General features: G+C 50.7%; 1 protein-coding gene and 1 non-coding gene across 2 annotated transcripts; one reads left to right on the top strand and one right to left on the bottom strand.

Annotated features, from left to right (window-relative positions):
• Positions 1–1481: 1481 nt before the first annotated feature.
• Positions 1482–22319, top strand: LOC116647713. Its single transcript, XM_032429257.1, is given in 5 exon segments — positions 1482–1683; positions 3379–3571; positions 16493–16554; positions 21918–22167; positions 22169–22319. Coding segments are annotated over 5 exon segments (858 nt in total).
• On the bottom strand, positions 13756–13858 carry LOC116647774. Its single transcript, XR_004302379.1, has one exon. It is a non-coding gene; the product is annotated as a U6 spliceosomal RNA (small nuclear RNA).
• Positions 22320–22335: the final 16 nt, after the last annotated feature.

The raw sequence follows: 22335 nt of genomic DNA, 5'->3' as shown, positions 1-22335 counted from the left end.
GGCGTCCGCTCTGGGATCCCCTTGGGCACCCAAGATGAGCAGCTGGAGAGAGGTGACAGCCACATGCATGACAGGTGGAGGCACCAAGAGGTATGTTGGTGAAGACACGACCCACAGACTTCTCCAGCTTTTCAGTCTCAGGAGCCTCTCTGCTGAGAACTCTGGTCCCAGCGTGTTTCCCAGGATGACCCAGCCTACCTCTCGCTCCCTCCCCTCCCTGTGCTGTCGCCTGGGGCCTGACCCCAGCCCTGCTCAGCCAGCCAGGATCAGCCTGGGCCTGAGCTCGCCTCCAGCCATGGCCTCCCTGATGGTCTAGGCTGCACACTTGGGGCCCCGTGCAGAGTGGCTCAGGTGGGGCTTGGACTCCGGCTCCCAGCCTAGCAGCACCTGATGCTCTGTGCCTTACTTACCCTGTGTCCCTGGCCATCCACATACTGCAAAAGCTTTCCCTGCAGGGGGTTTTGGGACCACCTCTGGGGGGAGGACTTCCATGAGCTCCCAGGCTGTAAGCAGGGGGGTGGGCCAGAGGGTTTTTCTGAAGGTTTATTGTTGATTTGGTCTAGAGAGTTCTAAGACAGAGGGAAGAGCGTGGCTGAAGGGGCCAGTCTTTGGGGGAGTGGGAGGCCCTGGGCTTGGGAATACACTCACATGCCTGGAGGCGGGGGGCGACACTGTGGCCTCTGTCTCAGGACCTAATGGGACACCTGAAAAGACTGAGCAGGGTCCTTTGACCTCCTGCCTGGTTTCTGGCCCTGGGATTCTCCCCAGACTTCCGCTGGCGCAGGCCCTGCCCACAGGGGCCTCTCTTTTGCTCACCTACCTCGCTGGCTTCAGCTCCCAGACCCTCAGACAGGAAAGCTCCAGGCTTTCCCGCTCTGGGAGGCCCTGCCCAGCAGCCAGGGTTACTGCCCTTGCTGGGAGGGCATGTTCCCAGCGGCAGCCAGACTAGCCCCAGGCTGGCAAAGACTGTTTCCCCGGACACCCATTCAGGGCCCCTGCCTGTCTCCCCGACGCTCCTCAGAGACTCCTGGGAGGGAGTCTGTTAGCACAGAGGCTCTGTCTACCAGGAGGCGTCCCAGGTGCAGCTCTGAGCCTTCTAGGAGGGCGTTCGTGGCAGGAGAGGGGTGTAGGGCCCAGGGGCCCTGGGTGGGTCCCTCTGGGGCCTGCGTTCCTGCGTCAGTTCCCCCACCTGGGGAGCAGACTCCAACCGCTCCGGACCCTAAAGGAGGGGCTGGCTTTGCTTTACAAGACCTTTGAGGCCACAATAGAGATGCCTCTGTTGGGGGAGGGAGGGAGTGAGCCCAGAGGATTTGCGTCACTTGTGAAGGCAGCTCAGGCCAGGAGGTGAGTCATGAGGTCTACGGAACTGGTGGCTCATGAGCTGGTGGTCTCCTGGCAGCCCCGGGGGCCCCAGCCTCAGCACCCCAGGGAGAAGAGGGAAAGTAACCAGCCGGTTTAGGCATGGTCTTGTAGGGAAAACGATGGCCAGGGTGGGGCTCTGTGGACTCTGTGCGCACTGTGACCGGCATACACACCCCAACCTGCCCCGGGCCCCCGCAGTCACGCCCGCATTTCACACCCGCACCGACACACGCTCGTTCACACTCAAAGCCCAGAACAGTAGAGAAAGAGGGAAGCTGCTGGCGGACAGCCACAGGACAGCTGGGACACCCATCGATGTAGGTGAGGACAACTTGGGAAACTTCTAGTTGTACCAAGGACGGAGCTCAGAGGCGCTGAGGGTTGTGGAAGGAGCCTGATCCCCCTGGCAGGAGGAGCACAAGCCTGAGGACCAGGAACCCTGCAGAGATCCGACTGGGAGGGAGGGTCCCCTGACTCCCCTGCTGCCTCCACCCACAGGCAGCCTGGCACCCCAAGGCCTCACCCCCTGCTCCCAGCTCCATCATGGGTCCCGCCGCTGCCTGCCTGAACCCAGCGGTCCTCCAGCTTGGGGCGCTGACACAGCCTCTCCCGTGTCCAGGGGAAGCAGCGAGAACTACTCCCCCCATCCCACCCCACCCCCGCCCCACCCCGCCGCCACCCAGCACCACACTCTCCAGTTGGCTCCTCTGTATTGCTTGGCATGGAAAGAAATAAAGCTGAAAGTGCACGTGCACCATGGGTCTGTGTCTTTGTGCTGCTGGGGTCCAGGGGTCCCCAACAAAGGGGGGCGGGGGGATGCACTCAGCCTGTTGGTTCCAGGGTTGGGGCCGGGAGCTGGGCAGTGGGAAGCCTGGGCACGCTCGAGGTGTTCCCCTGGGCAAGTTTGTCCTCCCCGGGCCTCAGTTTCTCCAGTGAAGAATGCCAGACCCACCTTCCCTCTGGGGTCCTTTCTGCATCTGGACAAAGACCTAGGGCTCGGAAAGAAGAGAGCGGGAACCCGATACCTGCTCACAGCCTGGCACATCCTGGGCATTTCACACACACGGGTGTGAGCCCCGGGGTCAGACTGGTCAATGGAGGCTCAGAGATGTTCAGGGATTTGTCCCAGGTCACACCGCGCCTGGCACACGGGAGTACTGAATAAATGTTGGTGAACCGACCCTATCTCTGGGGCTGACCCCGAAGTTGGCTTCTTGCCCCCATGCTTTGCTACGCAGAAAGGAAAGCCTTGTGGAAGGAAGGCAAATCGCCAGGGCGGGGCGGGGGTGGGGATCCACCTCCCAGGCTGCAGGAGGCCAGGCCAAGCGGGGAGGTGAGTGTGGGCAGAGTGACCCCCCTCCTCTTCTTTTCCTCCCCCTCCCCCTCTTTTCCTCCCCCTCCCCCTCTGGGGTTTCTTTTATAAGGGCACTAATCCCAGAACCCTCTTGACCTAGGCACCTCCCAAAGGCCCTACCTCCTAATACCATCAGCTCAAGGGGGAGGATTTCAACACGGGAACTCGGGAGTGACACAGCTCAGACCCAGGGCAGTGTGAGGTGCTTCAGGGGGTACTTATTGGGAGAGCCAAGAAGGGAGAAGCAGCCTTTGCCTGGGAGTGGGAGGGAGGTCCCCCGAAGGACCCTGGGCTGGGCTGCCCTCTGTCCTTCCACGAACTTATACTAAGTGTGGGGCGCTCTGATCGGATGGGGGGGCCACCAAATGTGGGGATGGGGGCTGGCGGCGCAGGTGCTGAAAGGATTCACCCAAGGCAGGACACAGGAGATGGAAGTTTATGGAATACACCATGAGGGGGTAGCGGGCATGACAGCGAGGGAGAGACTCTGGGATGAGGTGGTGGTGAGGGGGCCACAGTTACAGGGCGTAGTGAGGGAGCATGGGAACATGTGGAATTTTCTCCTTTTTGGTAATCTTAGGAACTGCACCTGGTTGTACTTGGTCAGTTAGGGCCTATGGCCATTTCTAGGTGGGTCGCTTCCTGAGCCTGTTTGCACTCAGCCCGGTGGTCACTGCGGGCCTTCTACCTCACTCAGCTTCCAGCTGCCTCTGCATTAAGCACCTACTACACACCAGGCCTTGTACTGGACCCTGAGGACACCAAGATGAAAAGGACAGGCTTTCTGGACCATAGGACCTTTGACCTAAAGGGAAAGTTCTGGAAAGAAGGAGAGAGCTCGTTGCTGGGGTCAGGGTAAGAGAGGGTGCCCTGGGTAGATGAGGACAGCAGGAAGGGGAACCTGGGACAGAGGTCAGGGGAGCCAAGAGCAGGAAGGTGGCCTCAACTGATCTTTCTGAAGATATTTAAAGCACCACCCGGCGATCCAAATGAAGATGAAATGCCACTATTGTAATGCTACTAATTTAATAAGACTCAGGTGAATGGACACCTCCTATGCATGGGCTCTGCCAGTCACAATCGTGTCCCCTTAGTGCCTGGAGTAGAGGCCTGAAAGCATCGTTCGTCAGACACAACCCAATTCTAGAAACTCTGAAGGGGAAGGGGGTACACATGTCTTACAATCAGTGAGGGAAAAGTTAGAGCTTCCGCAATGCAGAAGGCCTCACGTGACAGATGGCTGTACCCTGGGACCAGGGGTCTGACCTCTCTGAACCTCAACTCCCCATCTGTAAACGGGGTGATAATCTGCTCTGCACACCCACAGGGCTCTTGGAGGCCTGATGGCCCTCCTTGGTGAAACATGAGGGCTCGATCCATGTGGGGAGCACAGCCTGGCCCCAGCCTGGAGAGCGTCCCGGAGTCTGGGTGGTTCTGGGCACCCCGAGCTGACCCTTGAGTTCCCGCTGTCCTCCATCCCCAGGCTTACCTGCCTCCTCCCCACTCCCTGACACAAGATAGGAGAGGACCCCATGTACCCTGGAAAGCTCTCTGGCTCAGGCCCCGAATCTTTCCCTCACTGTCTGTGTCATTGTGGTCCCCAGCCTCTTTCTGGACCTGTCTCCTCAAGTAAAGGAGTGAGCCAAGCTGGTCTAGAGCGGGCTTCTCAATCTGGCTACACAACGGAATCACCTGCCGGCTTCGGGAAATGCTGATGCCTGGTTGCCACGCTTAGAGAATCTGGTTCAAATGGCCCGGGGTGTGGCTGGGGCATCTAGATTTTTAAAAGCTTTCCAGTGGTCATCCCAATGGTCTTTTGATGTTGGGAGCCGCTGGGATAGACTCTAGTCTTGCTACTTAGAGTGTGGTTGCTGGACCATTCGTTTGGGCTTCGGCAGGAGCGGGCAAAAAGGCAGAAACTCGGGCCACACCCTGACCTTGAACAAGACCATCTACCTTTAACAAGATCCCCAGGTGGTTCATATGCACGTTAAGTTGGGGAACCTCTGGTCTGGGTGCCTGAAGGGGAGCTGGCTAGTCTGACCTCAGGTGTACTTTCTCCAGTGGGTCTTTTGTCTCCCTTCCAAAAATAGCAGTCATTTTCCTTTCTTTCTTACTACAAGGATCTATTGTAACAAACTGAGAAAATCTAGGCAAGACTGAGAAACAAAGAGAAGGACAAAGAGAGAAACCCTACATAAGTTTGGCAATTCACCATAGCAGAGGTCTGCACCCCTCTTCCCAGAGTGTTTGCCAGTGCGGCTCTGTCCCTTTGTGGAGGAGGCAGCCTGTGTGTAGGGGGCATGGGTGTGTGTGTGTGTGTGTTTGTGTGTGTGTGTGAGTCAGAGGGTCATCATGGTGGTCGTGGCTCCAAGGCACCATTCCCAAGGAAGCACGAAACTTCCCCAGCCTCTTGGCCCTCCCCACTGTGGACCTGCTAGAACCTGCTAGAACTTGCTAGCGACCGGAGAAAGTCAAACAGGTGTCTTCAAGCTAGAGCTTGGATGAAAACTTCTACTTGCAACCAGAAACAACTCTCTGGCTCTCCTGGGTCTCTACCCGCCAGACTCTGGGCCCTAGAGGAAGAATGGGGGATGTCTCTTGCACTCTCATCCTGCGACAGGAATTCCTACTCCCAGGGCTGGGTCCGTACACAGGGTTCCTTTGTGCTGAGGGACACGGGCCCCTCCAGGCAGAGGAGGTATGGAAACTGTAAAAAAAAGGTCCCCTTCCTGGGTATATCTGCAGCCCAGCTCCTGGCCTGGAGCCCTGAGGACAGCTGGGTTTCAGCCACAGATTTCAGAGATCCGGGCATGGAGGCCTGCCCACACCGCCCCGCTGCGGGAGGGCTGTGGAGGGTCCCTCCCTGGAGCCTGGGGCAGAGCCGGTCAGCTGGAAGCTGGGCCCTGCCGGGACTTCTGCCTCCTGCATTATTGATCCGCTGCCTGGCCGTGGACATGAATAATTCATCTGGGGAAGGAAGCACTGAGGACTGCAAATTGGAGGCAGCCAGGCTCCTCCCACCTCGAGCAGCTCAGGGTTTACTCCTCTTTGCTTAATGGGCTTCCTGGGAGGCCCTGCTGAATCTCAAGTTTCTTCTCCTGCCCACGGGTGGGCCCAGGAAAGGCCCTGCAGGTTTGGGGTGGCTCTGAATCCGGCCTAACTGGTACAGAGCTGCTTGCAGCCCCAGGTGACCCACCCTGCCCATGCTTCCTGCTGCTCACCCCGGACGCTAGCGTCACTGGGCCCGAGTTCCCATGCTGAGCCCTTTCACTGCTCTGATGAGCTGGATCCTTATGCCTGATGGTCCTAACGTCATCCCGACCTGCAGTGCTTGCTCCGTAAACAGGAGCCCTTTATTGATGTTGATGCCATTTATGATAAATGGTGGCTCTTTCATTGCTGTCCGGGTCTTGGCGAAAGGCCGAGGGCAGCAGCTGGGAAGGGGTGAGTGCTGGATGATGGAGAAGTCTGCTTGGGGCAGCGTGCAGTCCGAGCCTCAGGGGTGTGGGGTTGGCCGCGGAGGGCAGGAGGTGTGTGTGTGTGGGGGGATCATTACAAGAATTATTCAAGATTCCTCCAGGGATTTTTCCCTCTCTGACCAAACTTTTCCAAACAACAGTCTCAGGGCCCCCAAAGCTGCCTGGGAAGGGCAGGGGGACTGCAGGGTTTGCAGTCCACCAGCTCATCCCTGACACTGTGGGTCTTGGGCTCAGGTCTGGTTCCTGTTTCTATTGAACACATGTTTATGAAGGGTAATGTACAGCGTCTAATCTCAGACCAACCTCGGGTGTGCAAGAAACGTCATTTCTCCTTTGCCCCCATGCGTCCTAGTGGTCCGTTCAGATGTCTTTCCCCTTTCCCTGGGGATTACAGCAGGCTGAGGTGTTGGGAACTGGGCTGGCAACAGTCTGGTCCCTGCAGATGGCTGCCGAGTCAACCCTCCCCTCTTCAGTCTCTGATCTCACTCCTCTGCTCCTCCACCCTCTCCTATGTCCACGGATGGTTCCATTGTCTCCTCACTGAATCCACTAAGACATGTCTTTGGTCAAGGCTCTCCAAACACCAGTGTATACAAGATAGGGTTCTTTTTTCTCATTTAACAAGAAGTCCAGAGGTAGGCAGCCCAGGGAGGTACAGTGCCCTATGGGGTCATCGTCCAGGCGCCTGCAGTCTTCTTGCTTGACTATCCCAGCCTGGAGCTTTTGCCCTTACGCATTCCAGCATCCCACCTTCTGCGCGGCCACAGGACGGCTGCCATGGCTCTGGCTATTCCCGCTAGCGAGAAGCAGGAAAGGGGGAGGGCCAAAAGGGCCGGTGAAGGCTGGGTGGGCTCCATTTTAGGAGCTTTCCTGCAAGTGCCATCTAGTGACTTCTGCTTTACATTCCTTGACCACAGCTGTGTCACATGGCCACCCCTAGCTGCAAGGGAGGCTAGAAACACAGTCTTCTAACTGGCTATGCTGCTGCCCCAAGGAAAATCAAGGTTCTGTAAGGAAGGAAGTGAGAATGGACACTGGGCAGCGACCAGGGTTTCCCACCACCTTTGCTCTGTGGGATCCAGATGGCTCTGCCCCAGGTGCTGCTTGCCCACACCCACTGTGTGTTCATCTTCTCTGGGGCCCTGTTCTCCTTCCACCTGCTCAACCAGAGGAAGATGCTCAGAGCCTCTCTGTTCTTGCATTTTATAAACCCACTTGATAGCTGCGCTGTGTGCCCCTCACCACCACCACCCTCACCACCACCACCATGGGAGCTCAGCCTGCAGGAAATGGGCAAATAGGACCCCTCCCCGCCTTTCTCACTTCCCTTCTGACCAGAGATTCTTGGGGTAGGAGCCCTGCTCTGGCTCGTCTGACATTTATTCTTCCAAATCTATTTCTTAAGCCCCTAGTGCTTTCAAAAGACCAGGCTTTTGAAACTCACAAGCCAAGAACTGGCTCCTTTTGCTTCCTGCTTCTTCCTGGATTTTTCTTAGGAAATGCTGATTCGAAGAAATACAAGAACAGGGGAAAATGTGGTTAATATGTCCAAGTAATACTCTGCCACAAATACACTGAGCTGAAGGCTTTTCCTAGTTATGTGAGCGGCCCTAAAGGAGGAGAGCGGGTGTGGTCTCTGCTCATAAAGAAGGCAGAGACAGAGTCCAGGCTGTGTGAAGATGGGGATAAGCAGAGGGAACCCCAGCAGCGTTGAGGAGGGGTCAGAGGGCTCCCTGTGGAGCTGAGCTCTGGGCTGAGCTGAGTGCTGGCGTGGGAAGAAGAGAGGGTGAGGAAGGGTGACCTAGGGAACAGCCTGAGCAAAGACCCAGAGGTCTGGAGGGGCGTGGTCTGTGCCACAGAGAACATCATGCTGTTGGACAGCCTGGGAGGGGTGACAGCAGACAGGTGGGGAGGACCTGACCCATCACTGGAGGCTGGGAGTGGCTGCCTGCGTCCAGGACTCCATCCTTGAAGACGTTTGCTGTTTCTTGCTTCTGTCTTAAGTGGAGCCTGTCCCTAACTACAACGTCTTTCTAGTGGGGCCTGACTTCTCACTGAGCTATCTGCCTTCAAGTGGCCAGATCAGAAGCAGATGCTTCCTTCTTTTTGCTCAACTGCGTTCATCTTCCCGAGGGCGCTAAGACAAAGAGCTAAGATGAGCAACACGAAAACCAGCATTATTATTATTATTACTACTATATGTGCAGCTAGTTGGCAGTTAGTAATTGCTGAAAAGTACAAGTTGCTTCTTTCTTGCTTGCTTTCTTGCTTTAAACAGTATTTGCAACATACGGTCAGACTTGATAATTTTCCTTTCCTTATCACTCAAGGTGAATCATAAATAAAACATATTGAGAAATCCTCCAAGTTGGGGATTGGCAAACTTTTTCTGTAAGGGGCCAGAGAGTAGTCCTAAAGGAGCCATAGATACTACATAGAAATGAATGAGTATGGCCGGGTTCCAATAAAACTTTATTTACAAAAACATGCAGTGGACTAGAATTGCCCCATGGGCCATAGTCTGCTCACCTTTGCTCTAAACTCACTCAATATATTAGTTTCTGTGGCAGAGACTAGCTTTTTTTTTTCTTTTTTTGGCATGGGCCAAGGACTAGGTGGGAAAGTGCTGGGTTCATTATACAGCAATGTCAGGAAGGCCAGTTACCGCACCTGCTCCTGCCTGGTAGGTGATTAATCCCTAATTATAGGTAAATCAGTAACAGTGGAGGGGTGGATTGATTGCTCATCCTATGATGATAAAACCCATCGTAAACACAGTTAAAGAAGAAGGAAGGAGAAGTCAGATGATCAGTATCTACACTGGAAATAAACATGGACTCTAATTCCAAAAGGTGTTACTGCAAACTCCCATGTGCCAGGTCATGCGGTGGGAACTAGAAGTGAGGGGGAGGAAGGAAATGCAACCTCTGCGCTTCAAGGAGCTCCTGGGGCCTCTGGAGAGGCATGGGGAGCCAACCATCTGCTGGAGACTCAGTGACCATCCAGGAGGGAGACAATGAGGCAGGCAGGGTGACACGCCTTGATCCCATGGCTGGGAAAGGGGTCTACAGAACAGGGTTCTATCATCAAGTAGATGAGGAAAACACAATTAAATAAGGCAAAGAACAGGCACTTGACTGGAAGACTTCTCAGAGCCTTGAAGACGCTGACCTGCAACATGAATCTCCGAGAGGCTAGAGATGCGGTATTTCCTAAAATTAATGCACTGCCAAGCCCTTTCTTTGAGGAGCATTTTCTTGCAAACCTACTTTAGATTCGCAGAGCCGAACATTTCCCTGTTATTAAAGACTCTTTGTGAACATCCTTTTTAGTGGCTGTATAATATGTATAAGCCACCATTTATTTCTTTGCTTATCTTTTCTCCCATTGCTGGGCATGGCTCAGCAAGGTTGCATGGCTCCCGGCACCCGCAGGCCACCAGGACTGGCAGCCAGAAGCCTCTTCCTCCCATCGTATTTGCCTGGAGGGGCAAAGTGGGTGGCGGAAGTCAGGAGATGGACAGGTGGGTGGCTGGGCGTCGATCAGCCCACATTCTTGTCTCAGTTTCCTCCCATGTCTCCAAAGTTTCTCTGCTTGTTTTCCCTGGATGGAGAATTTTCTTCTATGGATGTCTTAATTTGCTTTGAATTCTAGGTTCCTCAAGGACATTTTAACAGGGATACCCTTGTGCACAGTGGCCTGTCAGAGGCTGACGTTTCTGGGTGAGAGGACACCTGGTTTTCCTGGGGATCCCCCCCAACAGGAACACAGTGAGCAGGAGGAGCGTGCATGGCCCAAGGACAGCATTCCAGAGGCCTCTCAGGCACCACGAATGTGGTCAGCAACCCTCCTCCACAAGAACTTTGTGCTCCCCAGCCCCGGTAACCTTCATTCTTTAACATTTTTTTAAACATAAAAACGATACAAGTTATACACCCCAAAGTGAAATCGGCAGGCACCCCCAGAGAGGGGAGAGAGGCAGCCTCCCAGTTTTTAATCCATAGCCTTTGTATCCTCAGACTCTCACAACAAGCACTTATTTCCATATTACTCTCACAATTTATAATTTAATTTTTTTAAAAATAGGAATGTAGGAGGGAGGAAACAGTCTTCCCCATAATCCATTAGCTGAGGCAATCAATGTGAATACCTGAGCATTTTTCTTCCAGGCTTCCAGAAAGGAATTTGTTTTCGATACACAGCAAGTTACCTGCTAGTAAAAGGGCTCAGCTAAGGGCCCTTGGCGCTGGAGCCGGACCCTGCAGGATTAAGTAGCAGCCCCCTTCAATTTCCTGCAAAACGGCCTCCTCACGCAGCCTCACCTGACTGAAAGGATGCACAAAATAGCACCACGCGGGTGGGATGCGGTGGCTGTTTTCCGAGGGGCCGGAAGCCCAGAGAAGCTCTCTCTCTCCTTGGACTGACTGGGCTGATCTCCAGAAAACCTCCCTCCCTTGGCCTGGGCATCGCCTCCAGGGACCTCTCCAGGCTTTACTTCTTCCGACCTTTGCTTCAGATTCAATTCTTGCTCTTGGCCCCCGACCTAGAACTGGATGCTTCTGTCTGGCTCTTGTCTCAAATCTCCTCTCAGCCCCTGCCCCAGTTTCCCTTTGCTGGAGCCCTGCCCTCCTGTTGCCCCAACTGCAGGCGGATCCCTCCAGTACCTCCTTCCCCTACTGAGGTCAGAGGCCCTTTTCTATTTGCCAAGCTTTCTGAGGGCCTGTGGCCATAGCAAGATGTCCACATAAGGGACAACTTGGATGCTGGAAAGTCCATGTCATGGGATTCAACCTGGATTGGCCCTTGTGGTTTCTTTATGCCCCTCAAACCACCTCATAGCTCTCCCCAAACCCATCCATCTGTGGGGGGCTTTGGGAAGCTGAGGGAAGTCCCAGGCCAGGCTCCCTCTAGGGTCTCAGGACATCCCCCGGAGACGGAGACACGCGGTTCCAGGGCGGGCCAGCTCACCCTCCCAGAGGAACAAAGAGCGATGAACTCATGTTTTGATCATAGCCCGTGGGAGCTGCTCTTGTGTTGGTTAAACAGGCAGGAGGTAAACAGGCGCCGAGGAGACCAACTTGGGCTCCCTGTGCAGAGGGTTTCATTATAATGACGACAGCCTCAAAGGTGGGTGGGGGAAGAGGGAAAAACCCCTTACCACCGCCCCCCCCAGCTGGGTGTGTACGGGCTCCCTTGTGCTCCCTCCGGGTGACTTCTTGGGAGTGTGCAGTTGTTTCTTCCTTCCTTAATTTCATTCTGATTACAACATTAATACAACTTCATTGTGACAGACTTGGAAAATGCAAAAAGTGTAATGAACAAGACAGAAATGTCCTGAAATTGCATACTCTAGTCACTCTTTCTCACATTCAGCAGCCTTATTGTCAGTACAGCACTTACCATCCTCTGAATTCATCTTACTGATTTATTTGTTTTGCTTGTTTACTGTCGATTTCTCCCCCACCACAATCTTAAATCTTTTTTTTAATTTCAATTTTAATTTTTTAAAAAGATTTCATTTATTTATTTTAGAGAGAGAAGGAGAGAGAGCACAGAGGGAGACGGAGAGGGAGAGGCAGACTCCCCAATGAGCAGAGAGCCCTAAGTGGGGCTCGATCCCAGGACCCTGGGATCATGACCTGAGCTGAAGGCAGATGCCCAACCGAATGAGCCACCCAGGCACCTCTTTTCTCCTTCTTTTTCTTCCTCTTCTTCTTCTTCTTCTTCTTCTTTCTTCTTCTTCTTTCTTCTTCTTCTTCTTCTTCTTCTTCTTCTTCTTCTTCTTCTTCTTCTTCTTCTTCTTCTTTCTTCCTTTCTTCAAAGCATTTGCTGCCGGGTTTTTGTTTGGTTGGCTGTGTGTATGCAGTGTATATAAGTTGAGTTGCAGAGAAGCCCAAAAATCTGTCTTCAGTCTCTCTTGTACCCAGTTAATGCCCAGGGCCCAGGAAAAGGCTGGGCACAGAGGAGGTGCTTTATTGCATATCCGACAAATGAATGAATGCAGGGCAATGTGTAGGCTTTCACTCAGTTGTGATCACCCACAGGAGACGGTAGTAGGCAGGAGAGGGTAGAAGTTCACCAATTGTAATAGTTCACTTCAAATGAAATCTGTCAATTGCACTTGCTAATTAAAAATAAATTTCCCCACCTCTCTGGATCTTTGCTCTTTCGAAACCAAAAAGTATCTCAGAGCAGCTTTTGAGATGACTGTTGCACCTGCTGTCTCCCACCAGCAACAGTTCACAAGTGTGATCCAACACAACAGCTCCTGACAGTCTGTAGTTTAAAATCCAGCATAAGTCTTTCTGTTCCCCAAATCCAGGCTCTTTCCCAGCTGCCTCCTCCGAGGCTCTCAGTCTTCTTTCTGATCACTTACAGCCATCAGCTCTTATGAAACCAGAATACGAGAACTTCACAAGCCAAAGCATCATTTTAATGAGAGGCCTTAGAGTTTTCAACTCTGGATTGCTGCTCATGTTTCTGGGGTTTCTGGGGAATCTGTTCTTAAAAGTTTCCTCCAGCCCACTTCTGGCCCCAGTGGCAGCTCTGACTGGCCCACCCACATCAAGGGCAAAGTCCTGCCTGCCAGAGGAGCCTCCCTGAAAAACTCATGCCCCAGCAGCTGCAGTCCCGAGAGCCCTCTGCCCCAGGATGCCTCCGTTGGCTCAGGGGAATCTTCCAGGGCAGATCAGGGGTGCAGGGAGGTGGGGCGTATGTTTGGGGGAAGCTGAGCCCTGGAGGCTCATTCTCAGGAGGATATTTGGTCCTGCAGGGAAGGAAAACCACCTCCCTTGAGCTTTCTCCTGTCTCAAAGAAGGAATTCAGTGAGGCAGAAATTAAGAAAACCCTCCATCTGGGGACATGGGCATGTGTTTGGAGAGAAGAGACATGAAGAAGTCACCCCCTTTACAGATGGTTAGTAGAGCACACAGATGAGTTAAATAGCAAACTGCAGATTTTCATTTTCACTAAAAACTTCAGTCTCCTGGGGATGCCTGGGTGGCTCAGTGGGTTAAGCATCTGCCTTCGGCTCGGGTCATGATCCCGGGGTCCTGGCATCGGGCTCCTTGCTCAGCGGGGAACCTGCTTCTCCTTCTGCCTGCCACTCCCCCTGCTTGTGCTCTCTCTCTGACAAATAAATAAATAAAATCTTAAAAAAAACAACTTCAGTCTCCTTCTTAATGCCAATTACCAAATCATAAGATCCTCAATTCCACTCCCAGAAGCTCTATTTTAGATGAACAAATCACATTCAACTAACATTTACTGAACATCTACTATGTATCACTTACTTTCCTATATACTCATTTGATCCCCATGACAACCTCTTTTAAAGGGGAATTCGTTTTCCCATTTTACAGATGAGAACACAAAGGTTTATAAGTCCAAGTTACTGTGATTACACACAGCCAGGAGCACTGCAGAATGAAAATGACATCTTTGGCTTTGACCCTGACAGCAGAGAATCTCTCTTCAGTTTTAAGCCCACAGTGTTTATTCTTCATTTTAAATTGTGGTAAAATACATGTAACATCAAATTTACCATCTTACTCATTTGAAAAAATGAAACGCTTCATGAATTTTCATGTCATCCTTGCACCAGCGACATGCCAATCTTCCCTTATTCCAATTTTAGTCTACGCGCTGCCAAAGCAAGCACCCATCTTACTCATTTTTACGTGTACGGTTCAGTAAGTAGTGTTAAATACATTCACCTCTTGGCAACCACCACCACCCCCCATCTCCAGCACTCCTTTCATCTTGCAAAACTAAAACTCTGCACCCATTAAACACTAACTCCACGTTGCCGCCTCCGCCTCCCCGAGTCCCCTGGCAACCACTTATTTTCTATTCTATTTTCTGTCTCTAAGAATTTGACTGCTCTAGGTGCCTCATATAATATGTGGAATCATACAGTATTTGTCTTTTTGTCACTGGCTTCTCTCAGCCTAATGTTCTCAAGGTTCATCCATGTTGTGGAATGTGTTAGGATTTGCTTCCTTTTTAGGGCTAAATAATATTCCACTGGACATACATAATGCATTTTGTTGATCCATTCATCCATCAATAGATACTTGGGTTTCTTCCACCTTTTGCTTCTTGTGAATAATGCTATGAACATCAATGTATACATAACTCTTAGAGACCCTGATTTCAATTCTTTGGGGACATATACCAAGAAATGGAGTTGCTGGATCATATGCAAATTCAGACTGACAAAGCCAAGTGTTGGTGAGGATGTGGAAACTGGAATATTCATACATCGTTGGTGGGGATGGAAACCCGGTATGATCACTTTGGAAAACTGTGACAGTATATCCTAAGGCTAAGTATTCTAAATATACTTATAAACTTATAATCCAACAACCTTATTCCTAGGTATATATAACCAGCAGAAAAGTGTACATATGTGTCCCAAAACCTATGTTCAACGATGTTCAGACCAGCCCATTTTGTAATAGTTCCAAACTAACAATTATCCATCTACAGTAGGATGGTTAAACAGAATGTGGATATCCATACAAAGAAATGCTCCAGGGCAATGGTTCTCAGCTATTTGTGTGTGTTAGACTCACCTGGAGGGCTTGTTAAACTACTGATTGCTGGCCTCCAGCTGTCTGTCCCCTGCCACCACACAGAATAGATCTCACATTTCTCCCCCTTAGCTGCTCTTACTATTGTTGAAGATCGCTGCCGCCACCCCCTGCGTATTCTCTCCTCCCCCACATCAGCACGAGCGGGGACTGAAGAAGCATAAGAGGCCTGGTTTCTGACCATTAGTACAAACTCGAAAATCTCTCTTCTGTCAGGTCAGCCCTGCACCCCTGGATTTGTTGATATGCTTATGAACGTTACCTCCCATAACTCTGACAACATAATTAGCGCACAATTATGGCGCCCATCTTTATCGTTGTTTTGTAGAGAAGGAATTGACCATTAGCTGGATTCATTGCAAGGTCCTGCTGCTAGACAAAAGTAGAGAGGAGATTCAAACCCACGTCTTCCAACTCTGGGTCTAACGTTCCCTCCTCCACAGCCGGCCATGTCCCCACAATGCAAGGCACGCCCCTCCCTCTTCCCCATCTATCCAGGTGCTACCAAGTTCCACCTCTAAGGTGAGGCCCCCTTTCTCCAGGAAGCAAATACTACAACCCAAAGCAAGATGGTCTTGCCTGATGTGAATATAGTATTGTTTAGCTACCTAATGTGCTCGGCATTAGAAGCTCAGCCCTGAAAGAGCTCCTTTAGGCAGTGTCTGCTGTTTCTGTGGCTAATTGGCTGTCTAGGGAGGTGGATGCAGCTGCAGTGAAATGCTGATCTTTCCACCCTAATCACTAGGAGTGAGCTGGGATACTGTTACCTCTGTGCATCAGCATTTCTGAAACAGCTGCTTATGACTTTGGCAGAGCAAAGTGGGAGGTGGCGACTCCCTGAGAGTAGCCTGTGGCCTAAAGAGATTCAGCACCAAGGGCAGCACCTCCAGCCCCACTGGAGGAGTAAAACGCCATAAAAGCAGAGGCTCTCAGTCCTGGCTGCAAGTTGGAATCATCTAGAGAGATGAAAACAAAATTCCAATGTCTGGGCTCCACCCCAAGTCCAATTGGGGTAGATCTGGCAAATATGTATATTTAAAACCCCTCTTTCCCAAGTGATTCCAGTATGCAACAAGGATTGGAGCACGGTCATAGTAACGAACCAACAAATAGGAGGGGGAGTGTTCCAAAGAACAGGCAGTGACCATGAGACTTAGAGTTTTATTTATTTGTTTTTATTTTTATTTATTTTATTATTATTTTTAAAGATTTTGTTTATTTGTCCAAGAGAGAGCGAGCGGTGGGGAGGGGCAGATGGAGGGAGAGATTGGGAGAGGAAGGCTCCCCGCTGAGCAGGGAGCCTGATGCGGGGCTCGATCCCAGCACCCTGGGATCATGACCTGAGCCGAAGGCAGATGCTTAACTGACTGAGCCACCCAGGTGCCCCTATTTTATTTATTTTTAAAAGATTTACTTATTCATTTGAGAGCAAGCGAGCGAGTGGGGGGAGGGGCAGAGAGAGAGGGAGAGAAAGAATCTCCAACAAACTCCTTGCTGAGCTCCTTGTCCAAAGCAGGGCTTGATCCCACCACCCTGAGGTCATGACCTGAGCCCAAATCAAGAGTTGGATGCTCAACTGACTGAGCCACCTAAGCTCCCCAAGACTTAGAGTTTAAATGGAACCTTCTGGGGGAGGTCATTTAGTCCTCTGCAGCCCTTCTTCCATGAAAACTATTCTTGGCCAACTCTAAATGGGCAAGTGCTACTCTCTCTAATCTGGTGTCATCCTCCTTGGGATCCCTTTTGTTTATATCCACAAGAAATAGCCTAGACATTCTTCATGGCAAATTGGAGAGCTCAACTAGGTCCAATTAAAAACACACACACACAGTGCTCGCTTCGGCAGCACATATACTAAAAACACACACACACACACACACACACAGAGAAAGAAGCCAAGAAGCTACAGATGTCTTGAGAATTGGCAGAATGTTTCCTTCTTTCAAGATTTTTAAAAAGAAAAATCAAGTGTGCTCAGTTATCTATAATGGGGTAAAAACTGGAAACCATGTTAGAGTTAAAAAACAGAGTGTTGGTGGGGTCGCTAGGTGGCTCAGTCAGTTGAGTGTCTGACTCTTGATTTCAGCTCAGGTCATGATCTCAGGGTCATGAGATCAAGCCCCGTGTTGGGCTCCGCGCTGGGTGTGGAGTCTGTTTGGAATTCTCTCTTCCTCTCTCTCTGCCCCTCTCTCCCATTTGTGCTCTCTCTCTCAAAAATAAATAAATAAAATAAAAAATTTAAAAAATAGGGTGTTGGTTGTATTTGTATAATTAAACAATCAGGAGTTGGGTGTCTGCATAATGAAATTCAGTGTGGCCACTGAAAATATGTTGCATATGCAAATGTAATTATATAGAAGCTGTGTATGCTCTAGTCCGTGAAAAAAATCTGACAATATGTACCTCATGATCCCAAATTTAAAAAAATATGCACATAAGTGTTCAGATATTTTCAAAAATGAAAACCATTTCAAGTGTTAGTCATTATCATAGAATGTTGATTAAACAGGGAATTTTTATTTTCTTTGAATTTTTCTAATGATCCTTATTTCCATAATAAACGCACATTTCTTTTGTCAGGAAAAAACTAATACAAAAACCCTTAGATGCTGAACCAGTGACAATTCAAATTCCATAAGAATTTCCCATTTTCAACAGAGGAATACAGGGAGTTGTAGGCTGAAATAAAATGTCAATGACATTCAAATAATGACAACAATGTAGATCCTTCCCTACAATAAAGAACTTCTTTAAGGCAAATGTCCATGCTTCCTTGGAGTTAAATATTAATCTGATAGAGCCCAGCCCAGCCTAGGAGATGAATTTTAGTTTATGTGAAATTTTTATGAACTGATTAGTGGGTTGGATCAAAGAGCAGGACCAGAATAGAGTCACAAAGAGGTCTTAGAAGATAAAGCATTTCTTATTAATTCACCATTGCTTTCTTAAAAGGACATGAACTTGGACGAGGAAATCTCCTCTCCTGGATCAGAACACCTACAAATCCAAGTCATGTCCCAGGTGGGAAGCAGGGCTGGAAGTGGAAAGCAGGCTATGGGAAGGAGACTTTACCAAATCTTCTATCACAGATAAGAGGGGAGAGAGCCAGTCTTGGGTTTTCTTTCCATAGGCCAGCTTCAGCAGGGAAGAGGGAGGAAATTAACAAGCTGGAACAATATTCACTCAAACGTAAATACAAAGCAGGGCGCTGGGTGGCTCAGTCTGTTAAGCGTCTGCCTTCGGCTGGGGTCACGGTCCCAGGGTCCTGGGATTGAGTCCCACGTCACGCTCCCTGCTCAGCTGGGAGTCTGCTTCTCCCTCCCCCTTCACCTCTCTCCCCAGCTTGTGCTCTTTCTCTGACAAATAAATAAATAAAATCTTTATAATTAAAAAAAAAACCCCAAAAGCATGAATACCAAGCCCTGCTTGATGGGGTCTTAGAGGAGTCCTGGCCCAGACAGCAGCATCGCTACTGGTGTACCACCATGAATGATTAAATATGATGCGATGTAAAAAGCTCAGGGTTCCATTAAGGCTTCAGCGCTCCGATTTCCTATCAGTGTGGAGTTTCTGAACTGCTCTTGGCTAAACAGAACAGTCTCCATCCATCCGTTATAAAACGTGGTTTCAATAGTGACATTTTTCTAAGCAGCCTATTTCCCTTTTAAAAAATATAAACAATTATAAGATGCAGCATATGCAGGGTGAGAAATGAAGAGTCCTTCTCAACTGTGGCCTCCAGTTTGCTCGTTCTGTTTCCCAGAGGCGGCAGCTCCTACCGTCTCCAATACCTTTCCCGATATTCCACACACAAAATAACCCATAAAAGTGAGCAAAAGATTTAGACAGACATTTCACCAAAAAAGATATATAGGTGACAAATAAACACATGAAAGAGCTCGACATCATTAGTTATTAAGGAAATGTAGACTAAAACCACGAGACATTACTACACACCCATGAGAATGGCTAAAACTTAACAGACTTATACCAAATGTCAGTGCGGATGTGAATGAACTGGAACTCTCATAGACTAGATTATAAAATGGTACACTTTGGAGGCACCTGGGTGGCTCAGTCGATTAAGCGTCTGCCTTTGGCTCAGGGATGGAGCCCCACATCGGGCTACCTGCTCAGTGGGGAGCCTGCTTCTCCCTCTGCTCCGTCCCCCTGCTTGTACTCCCTCTCTCTCTGACAAATAAATAAATAAAATCTTAAAAAAAAATAAAATTGTACATTTTGGAAAACAATTTGGCAATTTCTTTTTTTTTTAAAGATTTTATTTATTTATTTATTTGACAGAGAGAGAGACACAGCGAGAGAGGGAACACAAGCAGGGGGAGTGGGAGTGGGAGAAGCAGGCTTCCGGCTGAGCAGGGAGCCCGATGCGGGGCTCGATCCCAGGACCCTGGGACCATGACCTGAGCCGAAGGCAGACGCTTAACTACCGAGCCACCCAGGCGCCCCAACCTGGCAATTTCTTAAAAAGTTAAATACACACTGGCCAATGGATCCAGTCATTCCACTCCTAGGTATTTACCTAAGAGAAAGGGAAATACATGCCCATACATAGACAGGTGTGTGAATGTTCACAGCAGGTTTATTTGTAATGGTCCCAAACGGGGAACAACCCAAATGTCCAACAACAGAGAAGTTGATGAGCATTCATACAATGGAATACTATTCAGCAAGAAGAAAAGAAATGATCTATTGGTACACACAACATGGATACATCTCAAAATAATTATGCTAGATGAAAGAAGCCAGACCCACTCCAAAAGAGTACATATTGTATGACACCATTGATATAAACCTTTAGAAGATGTCACCTAATCTATAGAGACAGAGAGCAGAGCATCGGTTGCTTGAGGATGAGAGGGTGAAGAAGGGTTAGAGGGAGGGATTTACAAAGGGGCACAAGGAGACTTTGGAGGATGATAGATATGTGTACTATCTTGATTATGGTGATCAAATGGTTCACTTTTTAAAATATTTATTTATTTATTTATTTATGAGAGAGAGAGAGCGAGCACGAGCCGGGGGTGGGGCAGAGGGAGAAGCAGGCTCCTTGCTCAGCAAGGAGCCTGATGTGGGACTCAATCCCGGGACCCTGGGATCATGACCTGAGCCGAAGGCAGATGATTAACCAACTGAGCCACCCAGGCGCCCCAACGCAGATCATTTTAAAGTGTACAGTTCAATGGCATTTAGTGTATTCACATCATTGTGCTCCCACTACCTCTATGTAGTTCTGAAACAGTGCATCACCCCAAAAAGAAACCCCGTACCCATTAAGCAGTTACTTCCCACAGGTAGGGTTTTCAAACAAGGAGGACGTGCTTCACAGGCAGGCTTGGAAAGGAAGCCATTCCAAAGGAGGAACTTTACAAAGCCCTTGGCACATCAAGTCACTCGGGATGGTGACAGTGTGTATGCTGTGGGGCTGAGGAAGGAATGGGGTGAAGGAGGGAAAGGTAGAACAAGGGGCAGTGAAGATCACAGGGCCCGCTCTGTCCTACAAGCAGTTGGAGCCAGTCAAGGGCAGTGAGGAGGAATCGGTGGTTAGGGAACCTCTTTGAGTAATCTTCATCCCTGGAGGGATACTGTCAACTTTAACATGAATTCAGTTTGAGCCAGGGTTTCTCAACATTGGCGCTCCTGGCACTTGGGGCTGGATGATTCTTTGCCACAGGTGGGGGTGGCTGTCCTGTGCGCTGTAGGATATTTGGCAGCATCTCTGGCCTCTACCCACAAACGGCCACAGTTGTGACAAGCAAAGATGTCTCCAGACACTGCTAAATGTCCCCTGAGGGAGGGGCCTGGAAGGACTCAGATTCTGTACTGCCCAATCCTAAGGAGTGGGCAGCTCACAGGGTGCTCTGGGAGGCCCTCCCTCTGAGCCGTGTGGAGACAAGAAGACACGGGCAGGACTACCCCTGAGCGCTGGGGTGTGGGTCCTGAGCTTCCAGACACAGCAAATTAGGGTTAAAACTGTGGCGTTTTTTGTTTTAATTCCTTCCTCCATTTACTCAACAAGCACTTAATGCCTACCTTGTGCCAGGTATTGAGGTTACCACCGCGGGGGAGGAGCTCCTGAGGGAGTTAGCCTCTCATTCTTTCACCTCACCAGTCCACAGAGGAGACCTCAACAGTCTGTGTCTGGGAGAGTGGCATCTCATGGGGTGGGGGTGGGGGGGTGGGAGGGGCAAGAGGAAGGTGGGAAGAGCGAGGGAACCTTGGGAGCACGCTGGCAGACTGGGAGGTGGGGGGGTGGTCCCTGGTATCAGCTGGGCCTCGCCCTCTGCCAGTGTCCCCTTCCCTCACAGTGACCCCAGCTCAGGGGAATGGCTATGGTTTGGGGTGCGCCAGGGAGGCTGAGCCCCAGGCCCAGGGGCTCTTTGGCAAAGATCTGTGTGCCCAAAGGTGACATGGAGGCAAAGCGGCTGGTGGCTTCAAGGAGGACTCTGTGGGCTCAGATAGTGAACACAAATCAGTGGGGTTCAGTGTGGATCAGAGTGCCTGCTCCGCACCTTCTGGACATTGAGACTCTTGGAAGCTTTGCACAACCCAGAGGCAAAGGGAAGGAGATTCAATTATGACCAAGATTATTGTTATTTTTTTTCTTCTTGTTTTTTTTGATAAGCCCCGGAGGATGGGGCTCTGAGTCAGATGTAACTGAATTTAGAAGAGTTGCGTGACAGTTTCTGCATAAAGTTCATGCACACGGTATTGAGGAACAGACGCTGCGCTGGCTCCCCAGGGACTTGCGGTCGTCTGGAGAACTCCCTCTCCCCACCCCCCATTATTTCTTGAGAACATTCTGAGGAATTCTGTACCATTGCTATCTTTTACTTGATTCAATCTTTACAACTGCGCAAAGTTGCTAGAGTCCATTTTGCAGATAAGAAAGCTGAACTGAGAGCGGTTCAGTGCCCTGGCCCATGGCCTAGAAGTGACCGAGCCGGCGGCACAATACAGGACGGCTGCTCTTGCTAGTGCATTGGGCAGCCCCGCAGCGTGCAGCTCGCAAGGGATGAGGAAGCGCTCCGTAGGCAAAGGGCGGCTGATGGCGGGGGCTGGGCTGGGCTGGGCTGGGGGTGGGGGTGGGCTGGGGTGGGGGGTAATTCTGGCTGCGGAGCCGCCTCACTGGCCGCCACGCGCGGGTCCAGGGGCTGCAGGGCGCGCGGCACTTCCGGCCAAGGAAGGTTCGGTGCTTCAGACCGGCGCTCAGAGCTGTGACCAGAGCGTTTGTGGAATGCCCCAAAGCAGGGAGACTGAAGAGGGACGCGGGGACACTCTGGATGAGTCCCATGACAGCTGCCTCCCAGGACCCAGCGTTCACTGTCCGTTTAGTTAAGCGCCAGGCGGAGCGCAACAGTACTTGCGGACGGAGCCGTCTATGGAGCGAAGACTTTTACATCTGTGGCGGCTTTGGCCAAAAGGAGGCGACAGGCAGGATTTGCGGCCGCCCTGGGGGGCGGGAAAGAGCCCGAAGGCGCATTTTCCAGGGCGGTGCAGGATCACTGAGGGCGAGTCCCACGCT

This window comes from Phoca vitulina, unplaced genomic scaffold (genome assembly GCF_004348235.1).
Source record: "Phoca vitulina isolate PV1807 unplaced genomic scaffold, GSC_HSeal_1.0 scaffold40, whole genome shotgun sequence".
NCBI classification, from domain to species: Eukaryota; Metazoa; Chordata; class Mammalia; order Carnivora; family Phocidae; genus Phoca; species Phoca vitulina.
Note: the sequence above shows the minus strand (reverse complement) of the source record. Positions and strands in the feature narration are given on the sequence as shown.